At 42.3% G+C, this 12345-nt stretch overlaps 1 protein-coding gene across 1 annotated transcript in view; it reads right to left on the bottom strand.

Moving 5' to 3' along the window:
* Positions 1 to 457: 457 nt before the first annotated feature.
* LOC126108493 (iron-sulfur cluster assembly 1 homolog, mitochondrial) overlaps positions 458 to 12345 on the bottom strand; it is a 30077-nt gene continuing 18189 nt past the window's right edge. The window contains exon 2 of the mRNA XM_049913750.1: positions 458 to 5137. Within this exon, the coding sequence (XP_049769707.1) occupies positions 4895 to 5137 (243 nt within the window). The 3' untranslated portion in view covers positions 458 to 4894. The remainder of the gene's footprint in view (positions 5138 to 12345) is intronic.

Below are 12345 nucleotides of genomic sequence, written 5' to 3'. Positions count from 1 at the left end.
GAGTAAAAATGAATGGTTCAAAAAAAGAGGAGCCAGTGAACTGGTTCCCACAGATGAATGAGTATGCCCATCTCTACTTCAGAATGCTATGTGGTCAACACGGAACTCTTGCACTCCACTTTCTCTCGTGCCGATAAGGTACAAAACGTGAAGTACCACTCTTGTTAAGTAGCATATCAATTCTATTTTTAACAGATGTGTCCATCTTCTTCAGCACAATGAAACGAAACATATTACAAAATTATAGGAGGAAAATTTGTACTGAACACAACATAATTTGTGCCAATGAGGGTTGCGATCACAATATTTGTGTTTACAATTGACACAGTTGTATACTGTTTGCTCCAATTATCTATAATTTTTATTTATGGTTACAGTTCTATATATGAGGAGAAAGCTGGTGTTTTCATATGCAAGGAAAATCGGGTCAATTGCAAAAAAAAAAACGTAAATGAAGTCAAGTTCCACAACAGAAATTTTTGGCTTTTAATAACAAAAAAACAACAAAAGTATCAATATGTACAGTTTAACGATGTGCTATGTACAGAAAAAAGTTTGTTTTCATCGCCCACAAGAGGTGCACAATCTATGTACAAGTTTAGAATATATACTGGTATTTGGTTTGCAGGAATGATTCACAGTTTGAAAACACTGTGGAACTGATACAAAAGTAAATACTACATTTTATGCTAAAGGTAAAGTCAATGAAGAATGATAACAGTGGGAGCATTGAAACAGCTAATCTTTGGAACATGGGCAGTATATACTGTATAATAGAGTCACAATCACAGAGCTTTAGACAGGAAACTATCTTGCATCACTTACAAGAAGCATTTTAGAAGTGAACAGTGTTTGCTTTTCTTTACTATTTCCTTTCATTAATTTTGGATCACTGCATTCCTATTTTTAATAACATATTATCAGATTCAAAATTATCAATTTTGCACCGTACGGAAAAATAACGTTTGGCTGTATTTCTGTATTCGTACATCTGTGGCAGCTCAGTTGAAAGGACAACAGTATGAGGTGCAGAAAAAAGGTCATGTGAAGTAAAAAAAAAACTTAATACTGACATTTGCTCTGTCCTTTGTGGTTGCTGACACAGAATGCTTTTACCAGCATTAACTGAATGGTGGCATTATGAAATAATTATGGGCTACACGAGGTGTGTGAAACTGTAAAACTTTCCCCTGTGAACCTGCTGCAGAGAATCTCGAGTTACTTTCTTTTTAACATAATGTGTCAACAACCTTTAGGATAGCACAGAAAATAATGAGTGTAATCAACATTATAACAGTTTATTGCCTAATTTTATTGAAACTGTGGAATCCTCTTATTTGAAATTGGTAAAGTATACTCACATTGTCTAGACAAAATTAGAAAAATTAATTCCCATCACAAACTATGCTAGCTCCCACACAATAGAAGTGATTTTTATAGCTATTTTACAAATTGCAAAACTGTTGAAAAATTTGTAGTACGGAAAGGCCCGGTGTAAACAAGCACCAGTCTCGGTTCAAAGATCTGCGTAACAAAGGAGGAAGACTAACAGGAGAGACATGGAAACTTTTGACCCTGTACAAAGCAGAAGGCTGCATTCTGAACACTATAACAGAAATGAGTAGAGCTACAATACCACATCCATACAGAAGTGCCCATTATTTTGCAGAGCTCAAATACTGGACGTACGTGGTTTTGCAAGCATTTTCCAGGCCTCCAGTAATACAAAAGCTGCACCCTCCAGCTGCCATATTTTTTATGGGAAATTCCCACAACTTCCAACATCCACTGCAATCTGACAATAGCAATTCCAGTGAACAGCACAGCAATCTGATCGCAGGTACGGACTTTGAAGCATAAAAGCTGCTACACGTACCACGAGAGCAGGAAATTGCAGGACTATCACTTACAACAGGAGAGATTTCCATAGTACGATTCAGATTGGATAAAACATTTGTAGTCAACTTGCAGAGTAAAATGTGGATAAAAATTAGGTGACGCATTCAAATCAGACTGTGATAACTTTAACAGTGACTCTACACTCTTATGAGGGAAGTGCACACAAGACACTTCTTCAGCGATCTTTCACGCACTTTTAGTACGTACTTAGATATAACCAATGCCACTCTAGTATGAAGCACTTTGAGCATTTCTGGGACTGACGTACGTGTTACGAAGTTGTCAGATACCGTACGAGAGGGTCAGCTGTCTAGGAGCAACGTTACCATAACCAGCTAAGGTGAGAGACTACTCTACTCAAACCTACTCTGTTGCCTTCCTGTCTATTGATATTTTTTCCCCCAAATATTCCTCTAAAGACTTCAATATTGCAACAGATCAGATTTTTTGGAAAGCAGTAGAGCTCAAAAAAGGATCCTCAAGGAATCTACAATGGTCAGAATCACATATGCTGCGACTCTGAAAGGACCTGCTTAATCGGTTGCAAATATCGAAGCTTCTTAAATATTTGAGAATGAAAGTATGGAAGAGTGATTAGACGCTATCCTGCCCACAGGACAACTGACCTACGTACTGGTCTCCAGATGTGAAATTCACAACTTGCTGGTCACACCCACCCACTTTTGGCAACTACCCAGAAGCCAGACAATTTTGCCATTTCCTGTCCGAACTGCAGGAAAGATCGAAATTTTTCAAGTCGCAATATCCAGTAGAAAGAGTACGGAGATTACAAATCTAAGTTTGAGTAGGACATAAATGTGGCTACAGAACACTAAATGTCAGTAATTAGATTCAAATCGACCCCCAGAAACACTAGGAAAACCTTGAAACAGATCATATACTAATAAACTTTGACAAAGGGTCACAGACTTCCAGTAAAACTCTTACAAATCAACGCTTACAAATCAAATCTTAAGATGCTTGTGATAGAGATCTCTTCCATAAGAAGTTGGTGACAAACAGGCTATACCAAGACGAGCGACCAAAAAGAAAAGGCTCTCCTTGTGGATTGAGGAACGTAAGCAAACCCAATCAAACTCTGCGCTTCAAAGAAAATGAAGTTCACTGCCAAATATAACAGGACTTAACATGGTCCTCGATGGCCAGAAAATAATAATAATAATAATAATAATAATAATAATAATAATAATAATAATAATAATAGTAAGAAGAAGAAGAAGAAGAAGAAGAAGAAGAAGAAGAAATAATGATGGTGGTTGTTTTGAAAAGCATCTTTTTATTTCTAAATACAGATCAAATCCAACTTGCAGATTGCTTGGAGAATCTGGAGGTATTGAATGACTGTATATCTGATCTCTTATCAATGACAAGAAACTATGATAAGGAAATAAAACATCAAAATCTCCTTTGTTAAGTCTCGACAGCCAAACTCTCCACGATCTGGCAGAACCGGGCAACATCCAAAACAAAGAAGATATGCTCGATGGAATCACTGGCGCTCCCCGTGTCGTTATACAGCTGCGAGACTCGGACTGCGTAAGCTAGTCACACGAGCAGAATTGGTGCCTTCGAGATGCGGTGTTGGCGGAAGATGTGTGTACCTCTGACAGGAAGAAGAGCCGGAGCTTATCTTCTAGAAGAATTTAGCATAACAAGTTTAGCTTTCTGCATCGGTCAAAGATAGATACAGTTTTCTTGGGCGCATTTTGAGAAGGGAAGGGGATAATTTCGGAAAGATTATTTCGTGAAGCAAAACTGAAGCCAGAAGACTACGAGGAAGAGCAGGAACAAGTTGACTGGGTGAAGTGAAGAAGATTACTGGGCTATCACTCCACATATTGGGACGCGCTGAAGATCTCCGAGTGGAGGTACTCGAGAGATAAGGTCACGACACTCGGCAATGAGTAAACTGACTGACTAACGATGGACCACTGTCACACATTCACAGTGAGCTGTAACTGAGGTGCGATAATGGACGATGATGATGATGATTGACGACGACGATATTCGTATGCATATTTCAATAAATTTCACACTATTCTAAGCAGGTATAGCCTGGTATAATTTTCCTGCAATACAAGCTCGAATGTATTACTATGATTATTATACTGATATTTTCTAAACAAACTTTCATTGTACCAACAAGAGTGTTTGGAGGACAATTCAGATGCAGTAGGATCAAGCAGGCTTTTAGTAGGCCACTTCAACCGGTCACACCGACACCGCCGCTCGACAACCGGCACTTTCGTGCGGTACGTGGCAGGATCGCAAGGCTCTGAACTTCTGTTTCTCAAAAAAAAAGACTGAGAAGTGTGCTGTACCAAAGTGGTGTCAGTTACATCTAAATATAAAACGGAAGTGCACAAAAGATGAACACCGTCGCCGACCTGCCAGCTGTGCATCTCCCCCGTTAACGTCACGTGAGAGAAATACCAGGCGAGGAAGCGGCGTACAGTTTACCACACAGAGTGTGCGAGTGACACCGGCCAGTGTGCGTGTAAACTCACCGTCTGGCATGAGGGGGCGACACTTCGGCATTCCCCACCCCGTAATGTCACGACGACACAGGGTGCCGAATCGCGAGACTGGGAGCCGTGGTCTCACTCGAGTCAAACTTGAGCCCCACCCAGACTGCCGAAATATGTCTGACGTCATCTGAATTTCACCAGTGAGTTAACCGAGAACATTTTACCTGGAGATTCTGTTGTGAAAAAAGTCAGTATCGATCCCGCAGTTCGCTTTTACTCTTGCACTCTCCAAAACTGTCAAATCCTGAAAACACTCGGGTAGCACCATATATCTAGTACTGTCATAACTGGCAGGTACATCTAGCAGAAAAAAACTTAACTAAAGAGGAACATTACTGAGCTAAGCAAGGTCGCCACAGTGTCGACACGGGCCAAGACGAAAAGGAGGCGCAGAGCGCAGAACGGCGAGACCTCTCCCGTACGGCGAACGCCTCCGACTGCCGCACTCACACCGAGAAGCTCTCGCCGCAGCCACAGGTGCCTTTGATGTTGGGGTTGTTGAAGACAAACTCCGAGGCGAGACGCGTCTCGACGTAGTCCATCTCGGTACCGAGCAGCGTGAGCTGCGCCTTGCGGTCGATGATGACGCGCGCCCCGTCCTGGACCACCTCCTCGTCCAACCGGCCCTTCTCGGTGGCGTATTCCAGCGTGTAGCTCAGCCCGTTGCAGCCGCGCTGCCGCACGCCCACCTGGGGAATAAGGGCGGTGCGGCATTAGGACACTGAAATCTGACAGCCTTACATTTTACATAGGACATTATTTTATTCGTAACAGTTCAAGAATCTTGCAGTTGTTTTTGTAAATACACACGAAAAGGAATGTTGCTACTCACCATATAGCAGATATGCTGAGTCGCACATAGGCACAACAAAACGACTATCAGAAACAAAGCTTTCAGCCAGTAAGGCCTTCATCAAAAATACACGACACACACACACACACACACACACACACACATACACACACACACACACACACACACACACACACACACACACACCTAAAGCCACACTAGATGTATTGCACAACTCCTCCTTCGGACACCTGGGAGGGGGATATAAACAAATGTTGGTAGGCATATTTCTACATCTGAAGGATGATTCTTATGCACCAGCTGCATAAGAGTGGCACTCTTAATGCCACTACCAGGATGCAACTCAGATTTGCTTTAAGTACCTGCTGTAACGGTTGTGACTGCTAGTTACCTCGGAGACTGGACGTGGTGAGCTGATGTTAGTGAGGAATTCCTTTAAGACGACGAAGACGCTGTTGTCGAGACCTCACTGACATCGAAAGAGTGTGTGAGATAAGAGAAGCTGGAGGTTCCTTCTCGGACACTGCAGAATGACTTGGCGGGGATGTTGCCACTGTACACAACTGCTGGCAGCGGTGGTCACGGGAATGTACAGTCGCAAGGAGACTGAGCTCCGGATAGTCGAGTTTAAAGCAGCATTGGCACAACAAATCAGGGCTCACACAGAAAAATTTAAGCACTCGTTTTTTCCCGCACGCCATTCAAGAGTGGAACAGAGCCTGTAGCACACATCCCACTGACCTCGAACCACCACCATTTGCAACTTCAAGTGGTGTTAAGTGAGACCTAAATGGAGAACAGGGCAGAGATCTGTTGGTGTTCTGGTGAAAGCTCATTTTGCCTCTGTGCCAGTTACGGTCGTGTCTTTGTTACGAGGAGAGCAGTAGAGTACCTGCAACCGACCTGTCCGCGTGTTAGACACTCCGGACCTACACCTGGAGTTATTATCTGGGATGCAAACCGTATGACAGCAGGAGCACTCCAGGTGTTGTCCCACGCACCCTGACTGTCAATTTGTACGTCAGTCTAGCGATTCGACCTGTCGTGCCGTCATTCGAGAACAGCATTCCAGGGGGTGTTTTCCAGCAGGATAAAACTCACCCACATGCAGCTGTTGTAACCCAACACGCTCCACAGTGTGTCGACATGTTGCCTCGGCCTGCTCGATCACGAAATCTCTCTCCGATCGAGCCGTACGGGTTCTCATCATATGACAGCTCCGACGTCATCCACAACCGGCATTAACCATCCCTGTATTGACTGACTGAGTGCAACAAGCTTGGAAAACCATCAGACAAACTGAAATCTTGCGCCTGTAAAACACAATGCGTGCACGTGTGGGAGTTTGCATTCAACGTTCTAGCTGTGACACTGGTTACTAATTTACCAGAATTTCACATTTGCAATGGCTTCTCTCACACTTACATTAACCTGTGATCTTCTAATGTTGACCACTTAAATATGTTATCTAGAAAAACGCATTCCCAAAATTTCAGTACTCTACATTAATTTTTTTGGGTGTTATAATTTTTTCCGTCTGTTTGAAGGAAAAAACTGCAATCAGTTCCACTTTTTGACGAAAGCTTTATTACACTGTAACTAGTTTCAGACCTGAGCCTACCATCAGACAGTAGTGAGGTTTTCTTGTGGAAATTTCACATTATTTTGGTCCTGTAATGTAACACGAATCTTGTCTTTTTGTCACGTTCACATTTAGCATTCTCCATATTAAGTTCGAGTCTCGGTCGGGCACACAGTTTTAATCTGCCAGGAAGTTTCATATCAGCGCACACTCCGCTGCAGAGTGAAAATCTCATTCTGGAGACATCCCCCAGGCTGTGTCTAAGCCATCTCTCTGCAATATCCTTTCTTTCAGGAGTGCTAGTTCTGCAAGGTTCGCAGGAGAGCTTCTGTGAAGTTTGGAAGGTAGGAGACGAGATACTGGCAGAAGTAAAGCTGTGAGACCGGGCGTGAGTCGTGCTTCGGTAGCTCAGATGGTAGAGCACTTGCCCGCGAAAGGCAAAGGTCCCGAGTTCGAGTCTCGGTCGGGCACACAGTTTTAATCTGCCAGGAAGTTTCATATCAGCGCACACTCCGCTGCAGAGTGAAAATCTCATTCTGGACTCTCCATATTAATTACACACAACCCTATGCCGTACTGCATAAAGAATAACCTTCCCTAAAGTAAATAAAATATAAATATCTTTAACATACTGACAAGCCTCCAGAATGAATTTTCACTCTTCGGTGAAGTGTTTGTCAATTATGTCAGATTAAAACTGTGTACTGGACTGCAATTTGAACTCGGGACGTTTGCCTTTCGCAGGGAAATGCTTTACCAACTGAGCTACCCGAGCACGGCTCATGACCCGGCCTCACAGCTTCAATTCTGCAAGTACCCCATCTCCTACCTTCCAAACTTCACAGGAGTTCACCTGCAAAACCGAGCTCGAGTCTCAGTCTGGCACACAGTTTTAATCTGCCAGAAAGTTTCATGATGAAAAGTTTTTGTAGAGAAAATAAACAATCTCCTGACATTTCATTTCATAGGACCAAAATAATATGAAATTTATGAGATATCCTCACTGCCACCTGACGAGCTCAGGCACGAAAATAGTTACGGTGAAATAAATCTTTCATCGAGAAGCACTGGTTGCAGAACTTATACTAGAAATGTGATACATGACTTTAAATGTATTATTGACAAACTAACTTATTTTGTTGACAGCAATGCACAACTCTGAAGGCAGCAGTATAAAATACAGAGAGGAAGAGGATATTTACAACTTTTACAGAAACCATACTGTAGTTATGAGAGTCTAAGGCCACAAAAAAGAAGCAGTCATTGAGAAAGGAACGTGGCAGGGCTGTAGCCTATCTCCAGTGTTATTCAGTCTGCACACTCAGGAAGCAGTAACGGAAACCAAACAGAAATTTGGAAATGCAATTAAAGTTCAAGGAGGAGAAATGATAACTTTGTGATTTGCCGATCACGTCTGTAGCTTTTCAACATTTGAAGCTGTTATGCCACTGCCACAATATATGGTACAGTAAGTTACACTATTTATTTCAATGAACGATAAACAATTTTACTACATCTTCGGGAAAATAAACGTACAATGATATGCTAAATCGAGACAAGAAAGTACACAGATAATTTACATACAAGACGCAACATTATATGAGCCTTCTCAGATTACAGTAGCACAGCACAGTACATTTTAATTTTGTCAGAAGGCAAAAGACTAGCAAGAGCAGTTGGACAGAATGGATAGTGTCTTGAAAAGACACAAGATGAACACCAATAAAAGTAAAACAAGGGAAATGGAATATAGTGTAATTAAATCGTGTGATGCTGAGGGGATTACATTAAGTAATGAGACACTTGAGGCACTATAGGAGTTCTGTTATTTGGATAGCAAAATAACTGGCTATGGCCAAAGCAGAGGAGACATAAAATAGCCTCCGGCAATAGTCAATATCTGAAAAAGAGCAATTTGTTAATGTCAAACAAAGATTTAAGTTTTAGGAACTCTTTTTCTGGTGGTATTTGTGGAGTGCAGCCATGTATCGAACTGAAATGTGGACGGTAAATAGCTGTACATTTACATACATACTCCACACGCTACCTCGACATCTTCCTGTACGCCACAGCACCGTTCGGCAAACAGCCGCGGATTCCTATTCACTCTGTCCGTCGTCCATCAGATTTTTTTTTCTTTTGAGCTATCAGTCTTCTAACTGGTTTGATGCAGCCCTTCACGAATTCCTCTCTCGTGACAATGTTTTCATTTCAGAGTAGCACTTGCGACCTACATCCTCACCCATTTGCCGGATGCATTCGAATCTCTGTTTTCCTCTTCAGTTTTTACTATCTACAGCCCCGTCTAGTACTACGGAACTTACTCTGCGATGTCTTAGCAGATGTCCTACCATCTGTCCCTTCTTGTGGTCAGTTTCTATATATTCCTTCCCATGCCGATTCTCTGGAGAACCTCCCAATTCCTTACCTTACTAATTTTCAACATTCGCCTATAGGCCCACATCTCAAATGCTTCGATTCTCTTCTGTTCCAGTTCTCCCACAGTCCGTGTTTCACTGCCGTACGATGCTGTGCTCCAAACGTAAATTCTCAGAACTTTCTTCCTCAAACTGAGACCCACGTCTGATACTAGTAGTCTTCTCTTGGACAAGAATGCTCCGTCTGCCAGTACCGGTCCGCTTTTTATGTCCTCCTCCATCCGACCGACGTGGGTTATTTCTCTGTCTAGGTAGCAGAATTTCTTAACTTCATCTACTTCACGGTCACCAGCCCTAATGTTAAGTTTCTCTTTTTTTGTACGTAAAGAACGAGAGCATTCCTACCACACTTCCCAGAGGCACTCCTGACGGTATCCTCGCTTCGAAGACTCGCTGTCGAGGACAACGTACCGGGTTCTATTAAGTGAGAAGTCTTCGAGCCACTGACATCTGGGAACCTATTTTGTATGCTGGTATCTCCATTAACACTCTGCAGTGGGGCACCCTGCGAAACACTTCCCAGAAATCTAGGAGTACGGAACCCACAGTTAGCGAGATATCACGTCAGAAAAGAACAAGTTGAGTTTTGCGCGAACAACTTTTTCTAGCACTGTGCCGATTCGCGGACAGAAGTTTTCCCGTCTCGAGGAAATTTATTGTATTCAAACTCAGAATATCTTCAAGAATTCTGCAGCAAACTAATGTGCTGCAATCGTGCAGGTATGTTCTTTTACCTTTCTGATGTACAGCAGTCACCTGCACTTTCTTCCAGCCACTCAGGACTTAGCACCGAGTGAGAAATTTGCAATAAATGCAAGCTAAGTAAGGGACCAATGTCTGTAAAACCGAATTGGGATGCCATCTGGACTTAGTGACTTATTTGTTGTTCAGACAAGAAGAGAAGAGGAACTTTTAAATGTGATGCTAGAGAATAATATTAGAGATTGTATAAGTAGATTAAACAACCAGGAAAGAGGTACTGAGTAAAATTGAGTAGGAAAGAAATTTGTGGCACAACTCTGCTAAAACAAGGAACTGTTTGATACGTCGCGTCCTGAGACATCAAGGGATCACCGTTTGGTACTCTAGTACCAAATGATGATTCCTTGATGCCTCAGGGTGTGTGTGCATGTGAAGGTGGGTGGGGGAGGGGGTGGGGGGCAGGCCTTAATCACAGAGGAGGACCAAGATGTGACTACATCAAGCAGGTTCAAACGGGTATAGGATGCAGTAGCTATGCAGAGACAGCAAGGCTTCTAAACAGCAGACTGACACGGAGAGCTGCATCAAACGAGTGTGTGAGGAAAGGGAAGTGTTAGCCAACAGCTATCTATTGACAACGATGAACATGACAGTTGAAAGTATTTTCATTTGTTAAGTAATGTAGGATCCAACTGTTCGGAAGTTTTTGTTATTGTTTGTGCATGTAAACTGTTTACTTTTTCGGGGCAAAGGGGGGTGTCAATTTTAAACTTGCCATCCCTTCTCTCATCCCAACACTCATAAAAATCAAGTTTCATAAAAGTAATATAAGTAATATATTTCAAAACAAATACCACCATCTCATTACATTAACTTATTTTATTGATTGAATTAAGATTAAAGTCAAAACAATTTAAAAATCCGAAAAAGTAAAACAAGATAACCAGTACTCATTGCGCAAATATTAAATTTAAAATTTCAGTTTCCGAATTTTTTTGCTGCAAAAATATTTATGATCTCATCATAGTTCATGGAAGTGGCACATTGTGCTCTATGACTATTATACTCAGATTCAATCACCTTAGCTGTGTTTATTGGAATGTATTAAACTGGGGACCTAGAAACGACAGGCTTCGTCCCACCGCAGCCCTCAGTGGTTCACAACCCCGCAATAGGCCACAGCAGTCCACCCACCCCACCGCTGCCCCACACCGAACCCAGGCTTATTGCGCAGTTTGGCCCCCAGTGGTCACGTCACCCCCCCCCCCCCCCCTCTCCCCCAGGAGCGTCTCATAACAGATGAGTGTAGCTCCAATGTTTGGATGGTAGAGTAATCATGGTGTACACGTACGTGGAGACAGTGTTTGCGCTGCAATCACCGACATAGTGTAGCCGAGACGGAATAAGGGGAACCAGGTGGCATGCGCCAAGACAGATGGAAAACCACCTAAAATCATCCACAGGCTGGCTGCCACAACGGACCTCGCCACTAATCCGCCGGGCAGATGACATCGAAAAAGTACAAAGAAGGCCAGCTCGTTTTGTATTATCGTGAAATAGGGGAGACAGTGCCACAGACATGATACGTGAATTGGAGTGGCAATCATTAAAACAAAGGCGTTTTTCATTGCAACAGGATCTTCTCGTGAAATTTCGATCACCAGTTTTCTCCTCCGATTGTGAAAACATTATGTTGGCACCCACCTATACTGGGAGAAATGATCATCACAATAAAATAAGAGAAATCAGGGCTCACACAGAAAAATTTAAGTGCTTGTTTTTTCCCGCACGCCATTCAAGAGTGGAACAATAGAAATACAGCTTGAAGGTGGTTCATTGACCCCTCTGCCTGACACTTTATTGTGAATAGCAGAGTAATCATGTAGATGTAAAAGAACATTGTATTCAATAATAGTGTAAAATAATATGTCATCCTGCACAGTACACAGTAAAATGCATTAATGGTCTCCATTCACTGTACTTGACAATGGTGTGAAATCTGAAATCTAGATTGTACATAGGGAATATAGAGTCAAATGGCAGTGTATTCCTTAAAAAAGTTTTTAATTCGTTTCAGCTGGCTGGAATTGCGTTCTCTAGAGGAAACAGAAACTGGCACGGTAAGGAATATTTTTATGGCCCTCTACCAATTTATTTTTATAAATTATCTAAACGTGGATGATGCAATATGATCTTGCTAGCCTCTCTACATTGCCAGATCACGGTGTTCGAAACTTTCAATTTCAAAAATAAATTCTTGCTTGTTACAATATTCTACATAGATACCTGCCAATTCTGCTGCTTTGACCTTTGACTCCCTCCACTTCCATTTCTCGAGCTTGTATACCACAGAAAAAACCA

The sequence above is a fragment of the Schistocerca cancellata genome, chromosome 11 (genome assembly GCF_023864275.1).
Source record: "Schistocerca cancellata isolate TAMUIC-IGC-003103 chromosome 11, iqSchCanc2.1, whole genome shotgun sequence".
NCBI lineage: Eukaryota > Metazoa > Arthropoda > Insecta > Orthoptera > Acrididae > Schistocerca > Schistocerca cancellata.
This window is presented reverse-complemented; position numbering and strand designations above follow the sequence as displayed.